At 27.2% G+C, this 19,384-nt stretch overlaps 1 protein-coding gene across 1 annotated transcript in view; it reads left to right on the forward strand.

Annotated features, from left to right (window-relative positions):
• LOC107446516 (UDP-glucose-glycoprotein glucosyltransferase) overlaps nucleotides 1-19,384 on the forward strand; it is a 77,218-nt gene that overhangs the window by 14,276 nt on the left and 43,558 nt on the right. Inside the window, exons 7-21 of the mRNA XM_071181108.1 lie at nucleotides 853-949; nucleotides 1,080-1,152; nucleotides 2,558-2,658; nucleotides 3,848-4,008; nucleotides 5,261-5,416; nucleotides 5,910-5,996; nucleotides 7,142-7,261; nucleotides 7,594-7,679; nucleotides 8,211-8,340; nucleotides 9,518-9,646; nucleotides 11,477-11,560; nucleotides 11,825-11,905; nucleotides 13,675-13,798; nucleotides 14,722-14,766; nucleotides 16,112-16,206. Of these exons, the coding sequence (XP_071037209.1) occupies nucleotides 853-949; nucleotides 1,080-1,152; nucleotides 2,558-2,658; nucleotides 3,848-4,008; nucleotides 5,261-5,416; nucleotides 5,910-5,996; nucleotides 7,142-7,261; nucleotides 7,594-7,679; nucleotides 8,211-8,340; nucleotides 9,518-9,646; nucleotides 11,477-11,560; nucleotides 11,825-11,905; nucleotides 13,675-13,798; nucleotides 14,722-14,766; nucleotides 16,112-16,206 (1,569 nt within the window). The remainder of the gene's footprint in view (nucleotides 1-852; nucleotides 950-1,079; nucleotides 1,153-2,557; nucleotides 2,659-3,847; nucleotides 4,009-5,260; nucleotides 5,417-5,909; nucleotides 5,997-7,141; nucleotides 7,262-7,593; nucleotides 7,680-8,210; nucleotides 8,341-9,517; nucleotides 9,647-11,476; nucleotides 11,561-11,824; nucleotides 11,906-13,674; nucleotides 13,799-14,721; nucleotides 14,767-16,111; nucleotides 16,207-19,384) is intronic.

Below are 19,384 nucleotides of genomic sequence, written 5' to 3' on the forward strand. Positions count from 1 at the left end.
TTTCTAGGTGTAAGGCAAAGAATATGGCCATTTGGATGGTTCCGCCGGTACACTCATGGTATCAGAGTAAGTGCCCAGAGGGCTCCTTGTCTCGGGCAGCAGTAGACGAGAATAAACTGCCATTACTCATTTCCTCTGTGGACATCTGTCATCAATGACTTATGTCGATGGTAATAAACATTTCGAAGTCTGCACTAAGTGTTCTGCTGCCCAGGCCTCCCCTGACCACATTTTATCTTGTCTGGGACTTACCAGGCAGGACCTGGTTCAAGCTCCCCTGTTGGTGCTAGACTTTCTCAGAGTGAACGAGCTCATGGACCTGATCTAGCTCTGCTGGTTATGGGGATGAGAACAAAAACGAAATTATTTTGTATTTTGTTAATGTATAGTGCCTAAAAAGTGCTTAAAAGGTGCTTTTATTATTTTTGTTGAAGGATTTATCTACGCACCCTGTTATCTGACTGGCAATTTTTTATGTTTTCATACCACTTACCTACACAGTAGACTGATAGAAAGGACACAGTTCTGAGTAGAACACCGTATCATTGGCTGTGGTCAGTAAGCGGGTGGGTGACCACTTTGATCAGCCTGCATAGTATTGATCCTTGTTAAACTGTTCTGTCGTAAAATGCTCGACTTCATGCCCAGGTTGTCGAGCTAACTAAATAGAGGATAAAAATTGTGATGACGGACCATCCTTATGGATTTTTTCTCGTCTGTTGCCGATAGACCATTGTGCAGCTCTAGAGCGATGTAAATAAAATACCTACCATCACTTCTACCTATATATTTTTGGCATCAATAAATAATTGAATGAAACTTATAAAAATCTGATTTAAAATTGTTTTACAGAAGAGACAACTGAAAAAAGTTAGATTGTCGGGTTATGGGGTAGAATTGGCAGTGAAAAGCACAGAATATAAAGCTCAGGATGACACAAAAGTTAAAGGTAAACTTTGAATTTGTTCTAAAGAGTCATAATTTGAGATTAATGTTTTTAATAAAAAAAAAATAGTTGAACATGGAATTTTATTTATATAACTCATACTTTTTTTAAAAGTCTTATTTAATGATTCCAGAGGAGAAAGGTCCGGTTCAAGAAGAAGTTGATAAATATGAAGAACTCGAGGGTTTTATTTTCAGTAAATTAAAGTGAGTGAAAATTATGTTAAGCAGAAATTACTGTATTATAAATCTGAACATGCAATGGGCCACCTTTTAAAAATATTTTATTTTTCAAAAGCTATTTTATTTGTTTTAGCAATAATCTTGTTGTCAAAAGGAAAATGTGTATTGTTAAAATGCAATTTATGTTTTAGGAAGGAATAAAGCAACTATAAAAATATATTTTAATTCTTAATTAAAATAAATATGATGCAGAAATTTATGTTGCCATTAACTTTCTTTTTTTCATGTTATCTTATTTTTATTGTGTAGGGGGTTGAAAAATTATGCCTGCTGTTATTTTATTTTCTGTCTAAAAGAATTTTTTGAAGGGGTCTAAAAAGGATAAATATTCCTTTTATTATCTAATCAGTCAGAATATGGCCCTATCTATTACTGGGGATATTTGAGATCAATGCTTGGTTTCTTAAAAATAAGTTAATAAATTCATAGTATATGAATTTATTAACTTATAAGGAATCAGGGTCTTGTGTTGTTCTAGTAATTTTTTTTGTTCTATTATTCTTCTTTTACTTTATAGATTCAAACACAGTTTATATGTAATACAATTTAATATGTAAGTTTTATATGGAGATGTAACTGTTGTCGGTTAAAGACGAGATATAATTGACGGTGAATGAAGAGTCGGTGTCATATTTTCCAGGTTCTTACCCTCGATTATTTCGAGCTGCTCAGTTTAGGTGTATCATTGCAAGAATGGAAATGGGCTTACAAAGCAAATTTTTATCATAAAAAGGTTCTTTAATTCAAAATTTATTATTTCTATCCTAATATCTGGGGCAAGCATTGAACTGAAGGCCTGTCATCTAAAAACTTGTGTCTCTTCCTCCATATCCTCCAAAATTAATGTGTAAATTAATAGCTACTTAAAAATTATTAATGCTGCTTACCTGCAAGGTAAGAAAGGACATAGATTACTAAAAATATATAAAAGTCTTTACTTCCTGAGCACGTGTGGAAGGAAAAAACTTAAAAAAAATATTCTCCTCTTTAGTGTATCGTCACTGATGGAATGTGCATACATCCGGGCAGTCAAAGTTAACGTTTATTACTTAAATACCTAGACATTAAGCGCAAAGTTAGCGATTATCACGTAATTACCTAGACATTAGGCGCAAATGTAATCTGAAAGTAAGGATGGTGGCCGAAAGGTTGTAAATGTAGAGTTTTGCGATAGCATCATCACATATATCTTGATAGTTTTTCATGTTGAGTTTATATCTAATGCAATGTGATAGTTTTATTTTTGAAGTAAGTTTTTTATTTTGTGTTGGAGCTGCTTACCACTTTAATGTTAATAAACCCTACCTAAAATACATTAAAAAAAACTTTCTAAAAATTTCTTTTAAATTTATCTTTTTCCCCCCGACAGTGAGTTGCATCCATCTAAAAAAGACAAATTAGAACAGTTGAAAAAGCACATTGTGGAGAGTTCAAAAGAAATTCCTAGTCTCAAAGTTTGGGAATTGCAAGGTAAAACAACTTTTATTTTTAATAAAATATGTTCTATCTCTCCTTTTTTTAAATAAAGTTTCCATTTCATTAATGTTTTTTAAAACTGAACAAAATTATAAATGTGTTTCTGTAATGTTTTTGTATAATGATTTTCTGTAATGTTTTATAATGTTCATCTTTGAATTTGTGTTGTTTTTTATATTAGACAAAGCTACTCATTATTTTAACCTGAAATTATGACAGTTGCTTTCAGACAGTTCAATAGCTTTGCAACTGTATTAACTATGGAATTTAATAATAATAATATATATATATTATACTTATTTTTCTACAAAATTCTTCATTTATTTCATTAGTAAAAAGTTAAGTTTTTAAATATGAATCTGCAATATACTGTTAACTTAATAACCAAGGGCGCCGGCATAATAATATAAAAGGAGGTGCAACCCTCTAACAAACTGCCCCCCCCCCAAAAAAAAAACGTCCAAATATTCTGTTATTACATTTTGTTTTGTTATTACATATACTTTCATCTCTTAATTTTTTTCAATATACATTTCTTCATTGTTAACAAGATATTTAAAAAAAAAAACGAATTTCTTGTACTTGCAAATTTTGCCAAGAGAAACTGTACTGATGGTGCCGGCATAGCTACTGACTTTGAAACAAAAATAACTACAAATAGTAGTTTCGTGTACTAACCTGTTTGTACATGCTTAACATTGGTATTTATTGTGTTGATGAAGTTTTACAGTTGTGAGAAGTCAATTTGTGTTATAAACCTTTGTTAAACTGAATAACTAATAGAAAATATATTATTTATATTTTATTAAATGAAATTTAAAAATATATCTTAGATATTTGCCAAGTTTGTGCATGCTCAGTGTGCATAAGAAAAGAATCAAAGATGGATCAGAATTCATTGAAAAAGTTGTAAACAGATTTGGACAGCAAACAAGACGATTACAATTCTTGTTTGATTTAAAATTTTTTTAATTGTTATATATAAATAATTACTTAATTATTTGTTTTTGAATACAAATATTTTTAATAAAAAAATTTATAACAAAATTGTTTTTCTGTTCCTCTTTAATTGTTTGAAAAAAAAGCCAGGGGCGTGCAAGTGCACCTCTTGCACCCCGCGGCAGGCGCCCTTGTTAATAACATTCCTTTGTTGATTGTGTAAAGTTTTAATTTTCTTTTCTAGAGTTGAGTTTGCAAGCCGGACAAAGAATAATTGATTCACCCATTGAAGAAACTTTAAGAGTTATGAGAGACATTGCACAAAATTTTCCTACTCAGGCTCGCTCATTGATTCATGTCTCTGTTTCTAATGACATGAAAAGAGAAATTGAAAGAAACCAACAAGTATGGTTATTATTTTTAAAAATGAATAATTGTGGACTGACAATTAAAAAGGATATAAATATCAATTTGTTAAATTCTGATAAAAAAGCAAAAAAAAAAAGGTTTAATAATTACCAAAATTGGTTTAAGAGATAAAGTAACATGCATCAAGGGAGCCTCAGCCTTATTTCATGGCATTTGCATTAAAACTTGTGTTGAGAAGGAAAAAAAAATTTTTTTTAAGTAAAAGAAAACAAAATGCCTATACAATTTTTGCATTTTAAATGCAGTTTTTAATTCTAATTAAAGAACAAATTAAAATGAATGGTATTTTTCATATATTTTTCTGCTCTGTAAATAATAATAATCATCTTGTATAATAATAATAAAAATAATGTAATCATTGATTATCTTGTTAATATTGTTTTAATATATTTTTTAGGATGCATATATATATGTATATAATAAGTTTTATTTGCTGTGTATGAGCTGCAAATATATAGAACTCATAAAACAAGTTAAAAAGGTAGAGGAAACATGTAAAAAAATGTATAATAAAAATTTATGAAAATAGAATAAAAAATATAATTAAAAATAATAAATTTAAAGAAAATATTATTGAAAAAATTTATTTAAAATAAAGAAATAAATAAAGTAAAATAAAAAGCTGAAAAGAAATAATGAAAAGAACTAACAAATCCTATGTGTTTTTGTACTTCCGTAAGAACGTGCCATAAATATATCTCCTCAAACTCATATGCTTCTATTTTCATATTTTGTAATCTGGCCAACTTGTTATGAAAGTATTTTAAATCATTCTTTAAGATGCCTTTGCGTATAAGTACATTTGAATTCGCTCTTTGATTTTTATATATTACTTTTTGTTCTCTATTTTCTTGATTTTTTTAAAATCTGTTTTTGCTTGATTCTTTAATTTGCATTTTTTGCTTAACTTGTTATTTTTTTTTTGGTTTAACTTTTTTTGTGCTCCACATGCTATTGTACTGATGTATTTTGCTATGGCTGACAATGCTTTGAATACAGTATTAGAAAGCACTATTTTTTTTTTTGCGGATATAATCATGTGACCCGATGACTAGATATGTCTTTTCATTATTTTGTTTTCAGCTTTTTATTTTTTTAATAAAATTTTTTAAAATTATTATTTTTAATTAGTTTATTCTTTTTCTTTTCTTTAATCTTTATTATATATTTTTTTCAATGTTTTCTCTACATTTTAACTATATATATATATAAAAATAAAATTTTGCAGACGTTCATGCACCATCATAATATTGGTCCAGCAGATGCAGGATTGTTTCTGAATGGAATTTTTTTCGATATGGAAACTACAGATATTTTCACATTACTGCAATATTTGAAGCAAGAGACTAGGGTTCTTGAAGCTTTGCACAAGCTTAAAATTTCAGTAAGATCTTATTGCATCATTTATTTTTTAATTTCATTTAATTCAAAGTACTTTTTATTTTTTAATTAAAATTTTAAGTAATTTATCTTGAATTTATAAATTGTAGAAAAATATAGTTTTTGATATTTTTTTCTAAACATGGTAAAAATATTCTCTTTCTTAGAGACTTCTGAAAATTCGTTAACAAAAATATTCCAGTTTTAAATTTGAACACATTTTAATCATGTCTTGGTGAAAACTTTATTAGTTTTTCGTATTTTAGTTCATTTTATTATGACTTGTCAAATTTATCAATCTATTCAAATTTGTCTTATACTAGACTATGTTTTTTTCAATCTGTACTGTCTAGTTATTATCCACTTTATTAGGTAGAATTTTTGACTCAATTTTTGTCATGAGAATAATTGTGTTTGATTGATTTAATTACTAATTTTTAAGATAAGTAAAAAAATTAATATTTTTTGATGTATCTATAAACTTTGTGTTTTCTTAGGATAAATTGTTGACAAATCTTTTGAAAATGGATTTCACAGAAGACAAAGAAGAGTATGCAGTGGATATAAGGGATCTCTCTATACAAGTAATGCTAATTTGATTTTTACAATTAAATATCGAAATTCATGCACGTTTATGAATTTTAAGGTTATTTTGATTTCTGATACTAAATTATATATATATATATTTTTTTTAAGTAGTAAAAGAGCATAATATTTTCTCTATTTTTTTATTACAATGTAAGAATTATCTTGTTCAAACATTTAATGTATGAAAGAACAATATTTGAACGATATTTATCAGATTTTCATCATAAGTTTTTGAAAATTCAGCCATAGAAAACATTGTTTTTGATATAGAAAAAAAGCATAATATTTTCTCTATTTTTTTTTTTAAATTGCAATAAGAGAATAATTTTGTTCAAACTTTAAATATATGAAAGAGCAACATTTGAACAGTATAAGATTTTCATTATAAGCTTTTGAAAGTTCAGCCATAGAGAACTAGTTTCCCATAGTGACCAGGACAACTCATGATAGCCTTATATGAAATCAAACCAACTAGATTATATTTGTAAGTTGGTATAACTCTCGTTTAAATGAAAGCAATTTTCTTTTCTCTAAGTATAAAACTAAGATTTTAATTTTTGGTTAAGTTGAAACCAAAAGAAGTATGATTTCCTATTAGACATAAATTGTGTATGGGCCTTGTCATGGGGCATTATAGAGTTTTTGAGAAAAATTCTATTTTTCTGAAATTTGGAAAAATTTATTCATAATTTTCTGAAAATCGGGCATTGTTTTCTCAAAAAGTAAAAGAAAGGAAAAACTGTCCCCTTTGTGGATTTAAATAGCAAATAATTTAAGTAGTCAATTAAAAAAAGTTTATTATTTTTACTCAATTTAAATTACTTAATGGGATCTTTGGTTATAGCAATAAAAGAAATGTTCTCCATTGAGAGTTTGTAATGCCAATCAATCACTATGCATCAAATAATGTTGAACTCAGGCGTAAAAAATGTTGTGAGTCTCCTGTTGCGGCCTCCTCTCTAATACAGACCTTGAACTCATTTTTATCAAATGAGATTCCACTGTTCTTTATAATTTCACTAAATGTCTTTTTATTTATGACTTACATTATTATAGAGAATTAAATAAATGAATTTACATTCTTAATTTAATTTGCAATGGAATTCACCCATTTAAAAAAAATAATTTAATTTATATTTAGTACATAAATGATATTGAAAATGATCGTCAGTATCGCACTTGGCCATCAAGTGTTCAAGATCTGTTGCGGCCAACTTATCCTGGGATGCTACGCAGTATCAAGAAAAATATATATCACTTGGTAATTATTTTTATATCATCTGTCTAAAGTGTTATTCTTTTTATTTAGCTTTTCGATATACTTTTCTTAAAGACATTTTCTTTTTATGTAGTTGGAAAAACTGTATTAATTTGTTTACTTTATAACGTTATACGCAACTCACTTGTATATCCTGCATACATAAGCTCTGCATAATAAGCTTTTTTAGTTCAGTCAAAAGGAAAGCTTTCTATTTATAGTTTTTTTAATTTTATTATTTATTTTTTCTTGTTGTCATTAGTAGATGTAAACTACAGTTTTTATAAAAAATTTCTTTATTTGACTGTGATTTTATCTGTGGTATTAATTTTCAGGTCATAGTTGCAGACCCTTCAAAGGAAGATTCAAGAGATATCTTTAAACTTGCTGAATCATTTTATGTTCATAAAGCACCTGTGAGGTAAAATGAAAATAAAATATCTAATCTAATAATCATTTTATGTCTATGTTAGATTCACCTAGAATTTACTTAGAATAACTATCAAATTGTTTTAAAAAAAGAAATTTGTATTTGCGCTTAATTTTAAGTTGTTCATTATTGTCTCAATGAAAACTTAACACAATTGTACTAAATTTTATCCATATTTGTAGACATTAATTTGTACACAATATAAACTTAATATTACATTATTGCTCAGAATTTGGAGAAAAAAATTTATTATTATATCATTGTTTAAAATTAAATAAAAACATATAAGATTACAAAAAAAATTTGCTGTAAATCTAAACAATTAATAATTAAAATTTTTGTCAAACTAAAAGGAAAGAAAATTTATCAGATTTCAGTCAATTTCATTTTAATTGAATGATAGAAAAAAAGATTTATTTTTCATTACATTTTTATATAATAGTTTGAGATTCAAAAAGAGGTAAATACATTTTTTATTATAAGTTCTGTTTTTAATTTTAAATTTATCTTTTTTTGTTGTAGGATTGGTCTCTTATTTTCTGTGAATTCGTCTGCCGATGGTTTACATGATGGTGGAGTTGCATTTCTAAATGCATTCAACTTCATCAGCCAAGATAAATCACCTTATGATGGACTCTCTTTTATTACTGAAGTAATACACTTCAGATGGTTTTAAATTGTTGTTAAACAATTCTTTTTTATTATTTTTAACTTTAAAATACTTTTGATATTTGTAATTTGGTTCAGATTTTTTTTATTATCTAATCACTTTCATTTTTTGTATCCTAATTCATACGCCTTTATGTGTATGTTAATTTTTTTTTTATAATTTGGAAGTTCATTTTACTTTATTTATATTAATTTTTCGGTCTTATTTATAATTATTTAAATAAGCAGTTAATTCAGAACAACTTCTTTTTGTATAAATTCTCATAAATATAGTATATGTAAAGTAGCAGTTTTTTTATTATCCATGTTTTACAAGTTTTCAAGTAACCTTACCCTATATTTAGATGGGATAAATACTGTCTAGCAATCACAAGATGGAATCTTAGTGAGATTGCCAGACAGTAAGAGTGTACATTTAATTGGTTTTCATATTTTTTTCTCCTTTATCTTGATATTCTTTTGAAATTAGCAGAGCTAATTGTGCTTCGGAAAAAATCCATATTTCCGGATTTTTCGCTAACCGAGATCCGGAAGTTTTCGGATATCGAAGGTCCAGACGTTTCAAAAAATCATTGATCACAAAAGCTTCCGGAAATCAAATTTTGAACGGTGGAACTTAAAAACACAGTTTATTTTATTTGTTTGTAAGGGAGAGCCAGATTAGCTTTATATTCAAGATTAATATTAATTTTTTATCAGTAAATAGTTATTATAATCATAAACTCAAGAAAGACATTTGTAAATTTCAATTTCTTCTCCAGGTTATCGTAGGTATGTGTAAATGGTATAAGTATGTGTAAAATTTTAAATATATTTTAAGTAAACTAAGAAAGATTGAGAAAAAGGAAGAAAAAAAACCTTGTTGAATTTTTTTTCTCCATTTAAACTGTTTTTTTTTAATTTACTTAAGAAATTTTCTGGAATTTTGACTTGGGCTCACTACCACCCCTGAATTAGTTCTTCAACATAGAATTTTAAGTATTGTTCTGATGCAAGTAATTTTCTTTTATTAGTAATTTATTCATCAATATTCTTCTGATGTAAGTTAATTTTTTAAAAATATTTTTGTAATATAATTTTACTATGACTTTGTTTTAAGGCTCAAAAAAATATGTTTTAGAAGAATGTAAACATAGTAACATTATAAGTGACTTTTACAGGTTTATGCAAATGTTGAAGACAAAGATATTACATCAGAAAAAGTCATATCTCAGTTCAAGACAATGTATCCATCTGAAGATTATGAGCTGATATTTGGTCCAGATTCAGATTATGATACTGGCAAAAAGGTAATTTGAGTCAGTTCAATTGAAAATAATTTTTTTAAGATCTAGATCTTTCTTTGGTAATTTAATAATTTTTTTAATGCAGTTTGCTTAAAAAATAAATAGTTCAAAATTTTCAGTATAGCCTTAATTATCTACACTAAAGAGTCAAAACATTATGATCGTCTACTTAAATTCGACAATACGTTGTGCCACCTTCAGCCTTCGAAACAGCTGTGGCTCGTCTTGCCATGGACACTACAAGGTCTTAGTAGATAAATGGCCACAGGTTCTACCAAATGTTAAAGCAGCGGTCACACAAAGTTGATATATTTTGTCATGGTGTTGATTGTGTTTGATCTCAGACCTGCCTTTCTTTGACATCTCTAATGTGCTCTATCAGATAATAATAAGTTAGGTAGTCAGAACATCCAATTGAATTCATCCTTATGATCTTTGAACCACTCCAACACAATGCCAGCTTTTGGAATTGAGGCATTGTCATGCTAGATGATTCTATTAGGGAAAACAGATGTAATTTATGACTACAACTGATCCACCATTATGTTCTGATAGTCCTCAGCTTTTAGCGTCTGTTCGACCACAGCTATGGGCTCTGGAGCAGCCCATGAAAATGATCTCAAAAGAACGATACCGCCAGCCCATGTATGACCTGTTGTATATATGGGAAGCCAGCAACTGTTTGCTTAGAAGACACAACCATTGGTGTAATGAAAGAGAAATAGTGATTCATCTGACGAGACAACTGTCTTCTACTTAGTCTAGTATCTGTACTTTTCATCCCACTGTAGGCATACTTGACGCTTGGTTAAGACCAGTACACAACAAGTGGTTCTTTTAGACTTTCAGTCCAACTACGTCATGTGAAATACTTGGACTTGCATTTTATTGGGCTGTCAGCTGAGCCACTGTTTAGCACCAATTTTGTTTCACCAAGCAGGGAAGTCTCCAGCATCCTTTTTCTTTGATGACGAGGAGATATTCAATATCTTGGCATTTACTGTTTGTTTCACCGTCATTTATTCTCTTTGCATAATGGCAATCACGTTGTGAGCGATCTACCATTAATGTAGTTTCGGAGACACTCGTTCAGAATCTAGGAACCTTCTAGCTCATTCAAAATATTCTTCAGTTCATAGAATCTTTGAGTATATGATTTGCCCTATATCAAATTTGCTTAAATCAATTGTTTTTCCAATTACTCACAAAAATAAATACAAGTATGATTCCTTACCTTTTCCAGCAGCACTCGATACTGTTCCAACTTAATCATGTGTCCTTCATGTTATCCGGGCGAGTCTTTTGAAAATCTTGTGGGTGGTCATAATGTTTTGACTATCAGCGTAAATCTCTTTCATCAAAAAACTTATTAACCAAGATCAATTTCCATTTTTTTTTCCTTCTTTTAGCTTAGAGTGTCTTTTTTCATTTAAAGTGATAATTTCGATTTAAACAATTTGAATTATGATTGATGAATTTATTTATTAATTATGCATATAGGTTTATGTAGGGAAAAGCATAAATGGTAAATGGGCTCCCTTGTTTTTTTTTTTTTTTTGATATATAAGCACTCTTTTTCAAAAATTATCAATGACTGCTCAGCATAAATGTGGCTGAATCTTGTTATTAGAGTGTTGGATTTCTTCTTTCAAGAGTTGTGTTATTGCTTTTAAATCACATGACCTAAATCATCTATTCTAAACTCTGAAAACCGAAAAAAAATGACCAAAGAATGACACAACAATGTGTGTCATTTTTTTTTCGTTGACTATATTTTACTGCACAAATGGTACAAAATGTTGCATGAATTTTTCATTATTTTATTTTCTATAGGCTGCCTGGGAATTCATAAGTAAAACTGGTTTGAGCAAGCCACCTCAAGTACTTCTGAATGGAGTCATGCTCAAACAAAAACAGGTATTTTCTTGCTTTCTGTTTATTTTTTAAAATGTGTTTATATTGATATTTTGACTATTTATATCGGGGAATAAAATTTTCACTCACCAGCTCGCCATTGGCTATCAAATATTTATGTCCGGAAAATAAGTTATCTTTTCAAAATTGGATTTGTACCTTCAGATTATGATGCCTCATTGAAGTGAAGCATGGGGAGTGTCCTAATTTTGAATTCAATTTTTCCTAATTTTTTTTTTTGCCTAAATGTATGACTTTTCTTTCCAGCTAACAGCAGACATGTTTGAAGAGGCAATTTTAACAGAAGTTATGAGACAGACTCCTTTCCTACAGAAAAGTGTCTACAAGGTAATTGAATAATCAACTCACTTCTATTTTAATACATCAATTATGCTTTGCTATAAATTACTTTATTTCATTGCTAATTCCATGAATATTTATTTTATCAAATTAAATAATGTACAATCTGATAGCTATTTATCCCATTATTTATAAATTTTTTATTTGCTCGTTAATTTAAGGAATGGATACAACTTTGCGTTAATTCCATATATTTAATAGATATATTATGTTTTTATCTATACTTTATTTGCTAGCAGTACTTTATTCAAAACAAATGATTTCATATTAAGAAAACTATTCAGTGCAGTTCATAATTCTATGATCATGAAACAGTTATTGAACATAAATACTGAAGTTTATTGTTAAGTGTTTTTATAAACATGTTTATTAAAATAGTCTTTTTATTTATTTTGTACAAAAATGCCATGTGCCAATATCAATATTGATAAAATCATTCATTAGAATATAAAAATGTTATATTCTCACAAAGAATATGAATATTAAAGGTTATTTTTCTACATGATTTTGTTTTATTTTACCTTCTTAGGAATGTATTTTGCTGAAAATGAATAGCTACAGTGCATACATTCTAATAAATTTAAATACATCATGTCTTCATTTTGTGTTTAGATTTTGACTTGATTTTTTTAAGAACTTCTTTCTTTTAACTTTCTGTAATCTGGAAGTATTCCTGTAATCATTATTAATTATAATTGTTTAATTAACTATAATTAATTGTTAATAAGAAAGTAGGAGTAATAAAAATAACAAAATGATTTTCATCACCATATATGTGGCATTAAACTTAATAAAAGTGCACTTGTATGGTCCGTAAGCATTGGTTCGTTTAGGTTTAAAACATTATTTTAACCGTTTATTTAAACCTTTGATTCACTCTAGATTTTATAAAGTTGTATTTTTCTGCCATTAAAAGTTTTCTATAATTTATTTCTATTTCTTTTTTAATATTTTGTTTACTTATTTATTTTTTAATCAAACTTCAAACTTTTTTTAATCAAACTATAAGAACTCTATATAAGGTACTCTAAGGTATAAGAATTAAAATTCAGCAGAATTTTTTGCTGAATTTATTGAAATATGTTTTAATAATTTTTATTTTGAAGAATTCTTTCATTTCTTTAGAATTTGTAATTAATTTTATTCTTATATTTAGAAGCAAAAAAGTGTGCGGAAATGTAATTATTTTGAATTTTTCATATAAGTTTTGTGTCTATAGATTTTTCTTAAATTTCTTTTTTATTTTCCCAACAACTTTATTCTCAACATTTGACTGACAATGTTAGTTTTATAAAAAAACATTTTAAAAAATATAATTATAATATATAAAAAACAAAACAAAAAAAAACATTTCATCTTTTGTAACAGTTTTCTGTATCATTTTTAGAAAATATTTAATGTATAGCAAAAAGTTTTATACAATTTTGAATAATAATTTAAAAATTGAATTTTAATAATTACTTATTTCAAAATCAAAAATAGTACAAAAATTGTAAAAATGGAATATTTCACTGTATTTTGGTTTAGTTTCCAGGATTATCTGTACCTCGAGATATCACAGTAAGTTAAAATCAATAAAATTAAATTTATTGAAATATTTTCTTAGCTTTTACAGCATTCATTTTCTAACATAATTTCGCTCTCAAAATATGTTAAATCAGTAATGAGTTTTTTCCATTTATTTTTAATAAAATATTTATGTTAACAAAAAAAATTGTCTTTATAATGATGATAATAATTTATTATGTACTTTACAGGGAGAATTATCTGATTCTCAAAACATTCTAGACTTTATTATGGAACAAAAAAATGTGATGCCTCGTCTTAATCAGAGAGTTTTAAGTTCCGATTCAAAATTCGTTGATTTAATTGGAGAAAATGGTAATCAATTATATATATATTATGTTTAATAATAATTAAGTCAATTTTTACATGGGAGATATTAGAATTTTTTCTGTTATTTTTTTTTATAATTTTTTTTTATATTGCAGTTATTTATAATAATACTGTAAATGATATTTTAATTTAAGTTTCTATAATTTTTATATGGTGTGGAAAAGTTTCTTAAAAAAATACAACTAAACAGGCTTAGCTGAAATAAGATTTGAAAAAAAAGGCAAGATTTAAAAAATCGGATTCAAAATTGTTAATCAAAATTGTTAAAAATTGTTATAAGGAATCTGTTTTATAAATTATCTTTCTTTTTCTATTTAATTGTTTTAAAAAGTTTTATTTTTTAGTATTAAATGCATAATGCTATCAGTAGATATTATGCAAATAGATTCCTATCGAAATATTTTTTAAGTTTATGTACTGTCATTTATCAATTTTGTACAAGTTTTCAATTATATAAGCTGAATCGGAATTTATCTAAGCAAAATTTAGTATTCAAATAATGTTTAGAAGCAAACCATATTTTGTTGCAAAATTGTTTGATAGCTATTGCCTTAGTTAAGAAAAAATATATTTAAAAAGTAATTGTTCATTGTTAGTTTTTCTCATAGTAGCAATCAAAGAAACAATTTTTTTTCATGAGGTGCAGATATCTGTTATTTTGGAACAATTACTGAAGGTTTGTTTCTCTAAAACTAACTACAAAATTGTTTTCTTTAAAATAATTCTCATGTAACTGTTATTCATTTAATTTCTAAATAACTTTTATGAGAATAATGACCACTAATCTCTAACAACCATCTGTGTCAGTTATAAAGTTATGAAAGCAAAAATATATAAATAGATAATGTGTAAATATCTTACGTTGATTGTATTCATGATTTGTTTAACTTTCAATCCATTTTTTCCAGCTGAAACTGTTCCAGTCAAGGATATGAAATATTTCATGAAACGTGGTGAGTTAAATTGTTTTGTTGTATAATTACTGTAAAAATTATTAGATATCTTTAGTGCTTAGTTTATGTAATGTTTATAATTATTTATCTTAGTTTTACTTCATTTTTCATTCATATTTAAAACAAACTTTTCGTAGTAATGGAAAAAGATTTCGATTTTATTAAAAAAAAAAGTTGTATACTACTAAGATTTTTTTTTTGTATTATATATTTTGGTAATAGTATTTCTGTAATTATCAGTTCTAGGAACAAAAGTTCATGGAGTTTTAGGTTCCTTAATTGCATGACTAATATGTTATTGTATTCAATGAGAAAAAATGTCAAAATACTGATGCTGATATATTTTAAAGATTCATTGATATACATATTCAGATTATTTGATTGATGGAGGCATTTTTAATTTTTCATTATAAATTTTTATGTACATTTTTTATTTAGTTAATTTTTATATATATTTTTATTAGTTTAGTTAATTTTTTGTTTAGTCTGTTGTGGTTAATTTACGTCACTTTATTGCGACATAAATTAACTACAACAACCATATATATTTTTAAAAATTTTTCATTTTTCATTATCCATTAATCATGGAAGGAAATAAAATAAATTATTTTGTGATTCTTAATTATTAATGGTAGTTAAGTGTAAAGACATTGATCTTTATGTTTTGAAAAGTTGGCTTAATACAGATAAAATTGAAATTAATGAAAAGAGTACCATCATAATTATTTTCATTTGTTTAGTAATGAATGTATACATAATAATTTTATAAAATTGCACATTTAGATTTTTTGTGTATAAATTAACTCAATTCAACACAAATTATTTTATGTTAGTATTACATCACACTAAATTTCTGTTTCTTTTTAATAAAATGTATGTGATCATAAAGAAAAATTAATTTTCTTTTCAACTAGATGATGTACATTTAGATCTCTGTATTCTAGGCAAAGAGGTCCTGTTAAGTGTTTACTTAAAAATATTAAAAAATTTTGATTGCTCTAGGAAACTCAATATAAAATATAACTTACTTTCTAACTATATGCAGATGACTCTGTAAACCTTTTCACATGATTAACTATTATAAGCACAGTATACTGCCGTGCAATTGAAGAAACAACGTATTGTCCTTCATGATAGGTTTTAAGAAAAGTGACTAGAGAACTATTTTCTTTCTATTACTTATGCTATGAACCCTGAAGTAGAATTTCGGAAAAGTGATAAAACAAAATTCATTAAAAATAACTTAACACTTTAAATTTCTTTCTCTTGTTAACTGATATAATTCACTTTATCATAAAAATGTATTTCACTATTGTAAAATGTGAAATTTATTTTTTGTGTGCAGATGATGACGAGTTTCGGCCTCTGACAGCATGGGTTGTTGGTGATGTAGACACCTCTGAAGGTCGTGCATTGGTTTCTTCAGCGTTTGCTCATTTGGTAAAATTCAGATTCTAAAAATTAGATGTTATTACAGAGACTATTTGCTCTAACTACATGCTTGAGAGAAGCAAAGTTATGTTTATTCCAATTACATTGATACTTTGCAAACTTACATAAGTTCACGTTTTATTGAAGGCTAATCACTAGAGCCCGGATTTTGATGACCTAAAAAATCTCAATTAATGCCCTTAAAAAGTGCAAAAAATGCCCTTATGAACTGCAAAAAATGCCCTTAAAAGTGCAAAAAATGCCCTTAAAATGCGAAAATTGCGCTAAAAATGCCTTATGACATGACTTAAATAGAAGTAAAAATATTGAACTAAAACAATGTTTTACTCTTTAAAATTATTATGAGTCGTTTCAAAAAATATAAAGCAATGCAATACTTGTTCTACGTTCATTAAAGTTTGAAAAATATGTTTTATATCCTAAAAAAAAAAAAAAAAGGAAAATATATTGACTCCAAAACATTTTCATTTTGTATAGAAACTTAAATGAATATAACAACTTCCATCTCATAATATTACTAAATATCAGAATTACAGTGGATTATTAATTTTTTTTTTAATATTTTGAAATGTAAACGAGCGTCTCTTGTCTGAAAGCAAATTTTTATACCAGGAGAAGCTTCTTTCAACGTCTACTGATGTTATTGGTGCGTACTTGAAAAGGACGGTCACACTTACTGACAATTCTTCTTCAATTTGAAAAGATGTTGCTTCACCTGTTAATATCCTAGAAATTTTCTTCATTGTTTGGAAGCCAGTGTAATAATAAAAAATTATAAAAAATAATAAAAATTAGAAAAATTTAACAAAAAATTTAAAAAATGCTTTAAAATGCAAAATACGCCCCAAAATTTTAAAGAAAATGCCCTATAAATCTCAAAAAATGCTCTAAAGGACAAAGAATGTCTAAAAATGCAAAAAATGCAAATGTCATCAAAATCCGGGCCTTACTAATCACATTTCATACATTCTACTATGAAATGTATTTCCCAGAAATATTAAGACTGAAACCTATAGTTGTTATGATTTATCATTGTAATGGATGAAACAATACATGTTTAGTGGTCTGACACCAGTATAATTCCATAACATAAATCAACAGTAGTTCTGAGGAGCAACAGTTCAGTAAAAATGATGATGAGTTGCTTTGGTTTCATGCAAGGGTGTCGGCAGCGGGGTGCACTTACACCGCCTGGCTTTTTTTTAAAAACAATTAAAAAGATACAGAAAAACAATTCTGTTATGAAATTTTTCTATTAAAAATATTTTTATTCTAAAACAAATAATTAAGTAATTATTGATACAGAACAATTAAAAAATTGTTTAATCAAACAAGAATTGTAACCGTCTTGTTTGCTGTCCAAATCTGTTTATAACTTTTTCAATAAATTCTGAGTCATCGTTGATTCTTTTCTTATGCACACTGAGCATACACAAACTTGGCAGATATCTAAGCTATATTTTTAAATTTCATTTAATGAAATATAAGTAATATTACATTTTCTGTTAGTTATTTAGTTTAACAAAGATGTAAAACACAAATTGACTTCTCACAACTGCAAAACTTCATCAGCACAATAAATACCAGTGATAAGCGTGCACAAGCACGCTAGTATACAAAACTACGGTTTGCAGTTATTTTTGTTTCAAAGTCAGTAGCTATGCCAGCGCCATCAATACAGTTTCTCGTGCCAAAATTTGCAAGTACAAGAAATTCGTANAAAGTATGTCACAAAGAAAAAATTTAATGTTCAATATTTTTTCTTGCTTTTTTAGGGTGTAAGAAAGAAGAAAATTCATGTAGAAATAGCTTGCCTCAACCAAAAAAAAAAATTTAATTTTTTTTGGGGGGGGGGGTAGTTTGTTAGAGGGTTGCACCCCATTTATATTATTATGCCAGCGCCCTGCATTTCATGTTTTGGTCACAAAAAAGCATATTTCACTGTAATTGTTAACATAACATATTCACACTATCATAATTTTTCATTTTAATTTACTTTTGTTTTAAAAAAATATTTTATTGAGACGTTTAAATGAACTAGTAAAAATGTATACCGACTAATAATATCTTTTATTTACTGGTCTTAATTTCTGCCCTTAGCAGTTGTTTACTCTAGTCAAATTTGTTTATGTATTTGAATTGAACTTCTACATCTTTGACATAATTAAAGCCAATGGCTACACATTGTTTTTTAAATTGTACTTTAGTATAATCTTTACAAGTACTTCATCCTGTTTCCCTAGGCAGGACGCAAATTCCTCCTATAAATCCTATATTTCCTTTATATATTTTAAAATCTTAAAAAATATCCTATATTGTCCCAAATTACCAAAATAGTCTTATAAATTCTATTTCTACTCAGCTATGTTATTGTGCAAAAGATGCAGATTTTACATTTCATGATGTGTAATAAATCTGTGAAATCTAGAGATAGCTTTCATTAGATATCTTTCAAATAATTTTGTCTCAAGTAATAATTGAAGATTTTGTTGATAAAGTTATAGAAGAGTGGAATCTCTACATAGAGGGATTTTTTGAATGGTGATAAACTAGTTAGCTACTCCAGCAATTCGTGGCTATCCACCAATTATTTTTCAAACAAAAGTTTTAAATTAAAAGATAATCACAGGTGTGCTCAGAGTCTGTATACTCGTTAAAAACTCCTTGGAAATAAAAAAAAAAGTCTTTAAGTAGTACTTGGAACTACATAGATTTTATAAAATATCCCTTGGAAACTTCTTAGATTACTTCGATACTAAGTTTTTTGTAACTAATATAGGGATGAGTAATATAGTAACTAATATATAATAATTTTGTAACTAATATAGGGATGACATTTTGCCATCCTAAAAGTAAAGAACTGGAAATCAATTGCTGGAAGAAAAGCAGAATGGAAAAAGCTTCTGAGGAAGGCTCAGGCTCACAAAGGGCTGTCGTGCCAATGCTGATGATGATAGGAATGATTTTCACCTGACTTTTTTAAAAATTATTTCTATCTGGTACCCACTGTTATGTGAGCAAAAAATTTGAATGTCGTGAAAGCGAAATCCAGAGTTTTGCGATGACTGCTGCCACATGTCATCAAATATAATTTTTTTCCCTTGTCTTTTCGTAAAATAAATATTAAGAACAAAATATCATACACTCGGTTTCAAAATGTGCACAA

This window comes from Parasteatoda tepidariorum, chromosome 5 (genome assembly GCF_043381705.1).
Source record: "Parasteatoda tepidariorum isolate YZ-2023 chromosome 5, CAS_Ptep_4.0, whole genome shotgun sequence".
Taxonomy (NCBI): Eukaryota; Metazoa; Arthropoda; class Arachnida; order Araneae; family Theridiidae; genus Parasteatoda; species Parasteatoda tepidariorum.